General features: G+C 52.1%; 1 protein-coding gene across 1 annotated transcript in view; it reads left to right on the forward strand.

Annotated features, from left to right (window-relative positions):
• Positions 1–2,086, forward strand: part of CUNH1orf43 (chromosome unknown C1orf43 homolog) — an 8,890-nt gene that overhangs the window by 6,041 nt on the left and 763 nt on the right. The window contains exon 5 of the mRNA XM_011366536.1: positions 673–979. Within this exon, the coding sequence (XP_011364838.1) occupies positions 673–932 (260 nt within the window). The 3' untranslated portion in view covers positions 933–979. The remainder of the gene's footprint in view (positions 1–672; positions 980–2,086) is intronic.

A 2,086-nucleotide genomic window follows, 5' to 3' on the forward strand; every position in this document is an offset into this window, starting at 1 on the left:
GGGGGGGCGGTTAACAGGTAGTTTGTTTTGCAAGGTGAAGAGAGTTCCCAGTGATGTGAATGCGCGTAACTACCGAAGTGCGAACATTTAAAAAGGGTTAAGATGGTAAATTTTATGTCGATTTTACCACAATTTTTTCTAATTCAGTCTTTTTCTAGTTTCTGGAAAGGTTCAGTGGGTATGGTGAAAACAGTATAGGCTCTGAAATCTTGACAAACTTAGGTTTGAATCCCAGCTCTCTGTCACTTACTAGCTTTGTGACCTCAGGCAAGTTACTTGATGGACCCTCAGTTTCCCAACCTGCGGAATGGGGAGGGCCCACCACTAAGGGGTGCTGGGGCGGTAGTAAGGTAGGTGTTGGTGGAGCGCCGTGTGTGACGTCTCGACGCATGCTAAGCACTCAGTAGTCCCCTCTATTCTTATTTTCGGCGTTCAGTTTTTAAGGGACTCTCTCCAGAAAGTACATTAGTGGCACACACACATCAGGTGACTCAGCAGAATCAAGTTTTCTTTAAGCACAGGGAGATGAAGAAAAGGTCGACCCGGAGGCAGGGACTCTGGGAAGTTGGTTTCTCTACTGTTTCTAAGCTGCCAGGTGGGGCTTTAGTAACTGGTTCGTAAGATGGGACAGAGACTGTTTGTGGCGACGGCTACATTTATGGGACGGATGAGCCTTGAGTTGCATTCTCCCATTAGTGCTCACTCTGTCCGTGACCTGCCCTGTCCTGCTCTTCAGGGTCAAAGCACGCGGTGGGAGCTCTCAGCGACAGCACCAGTCCGCAGCCAAAGACCTCACTCAGTCTCCTGAGGTCTCCCCGACCACCATCCAGGTAACATACCTGCCCTCCAGTCAGAAGAGTAAACGCGCCAAGCACTTCCTGGAATTGAAGAGCTTTAAGGACAACTACAACACGCTGGAGAGCACGCTGTGACGCAGCTGGAGGGCCTTCGCCCAAGGGAGCCACACAGACTGCAGCGGGTCACCCTCGGGTCACCCGGCTCTGCCGGCCCGGAGCAGCCGAAGCCCCCATCGCGTGCCGAGCTCTCAGAGCTCACGCCCAGGGGACCGTTCGCCAGCCTTCCTCCAAACGTTGGTGGAGACCTCATTTTCTCTTGGTAGCACTTTTTTCTGGAGTTGAATTCAGACGTTTTTCTTAATGTTCCTGTCAGAGCTTCCTTAAAAATCCTCCCTTGGTTTCGATCACAGTTCATCTGCCCTTTGCCAAGACTACGTGAACCCCAAGGGTGAGAGCGGAGGACGGGGCGAGCATCCTCCACACCTGCCCCTTTGTACACAGTTGACTGGGAACTCGCTGGGTTTGAGACATCCGAGAGCTGATCGGTAGGGAGGGCGGGGGAGGCCGTGAGTGGCATGTGGAACTCACCTGGCGCTGCACTCGAACCAGGAAGTGTGAAAGCCACCTCCCTGACACACGGGGCCCACACCCGTCCACTTTCATTCCATGCTGTCGGGAATAAACAGGAAAGAGATGTTGGACACCTGATAGAATCCCATCCCCCTCCTTGATTGGGGATGGAAGCTCTGGGACAGTGTGACGGGGTGGTCGGACCAGTGCATGGGTCTGACTTTATAAATTATTTAATAAAATGAACAATGACAAAATAAGGTCTGTGGTTCATTCCTTTCCAGTGGCTTTTTAGTAAAAGGGGTGTGTGGCCTTTTAGTAAAAGGGGCGTGTGATGCGTTCTCCGCACCGCACCTGCCTGGTGGGGCAGGGCATGCAGCTTTGCCCCCAGAGAACCCGTGGGACTAGGTCCCCTGGACCTGGGATCATGCGGCTACTTCTTGGGACCCAACAGAAGTCCTGAAATTGGGACTCCGGTCCTTCCTCAGAGAATTACCTGTGTCACTAATAGAAGCTGGAGAACCAGGATTCCCTTCACGTCTCCGGGGTGACAGGCCAGATGACCAATCACCTCCTAGACTCAGGGTCATTGTTGAAGGCGTAAATGTTGCTATGACTACTGAAACCTTGGTGACTGAACCAAATTGAAAGGAGCCTGCTCAGGCTCCCAAGACGTTATCAAGCAAGTCTACAGACATGTCTGTGGAAAAAATGGGAAA

This window comes from Pteropus vampyrus, unplaced genomic scaffold, assembly GCF_000151845.1.
Source record: "Pteropus vampyrus isolate Shadow unplaced genomic scaffold, Pvam_2.0 Scaffold124, whole genome shotgun sequence".
NCBI lineage: Eukaryota > Metazoa > Chordata > Mammalia > Chiroptera > Pteropodidae > Pteropus > Pteropus vampyrus.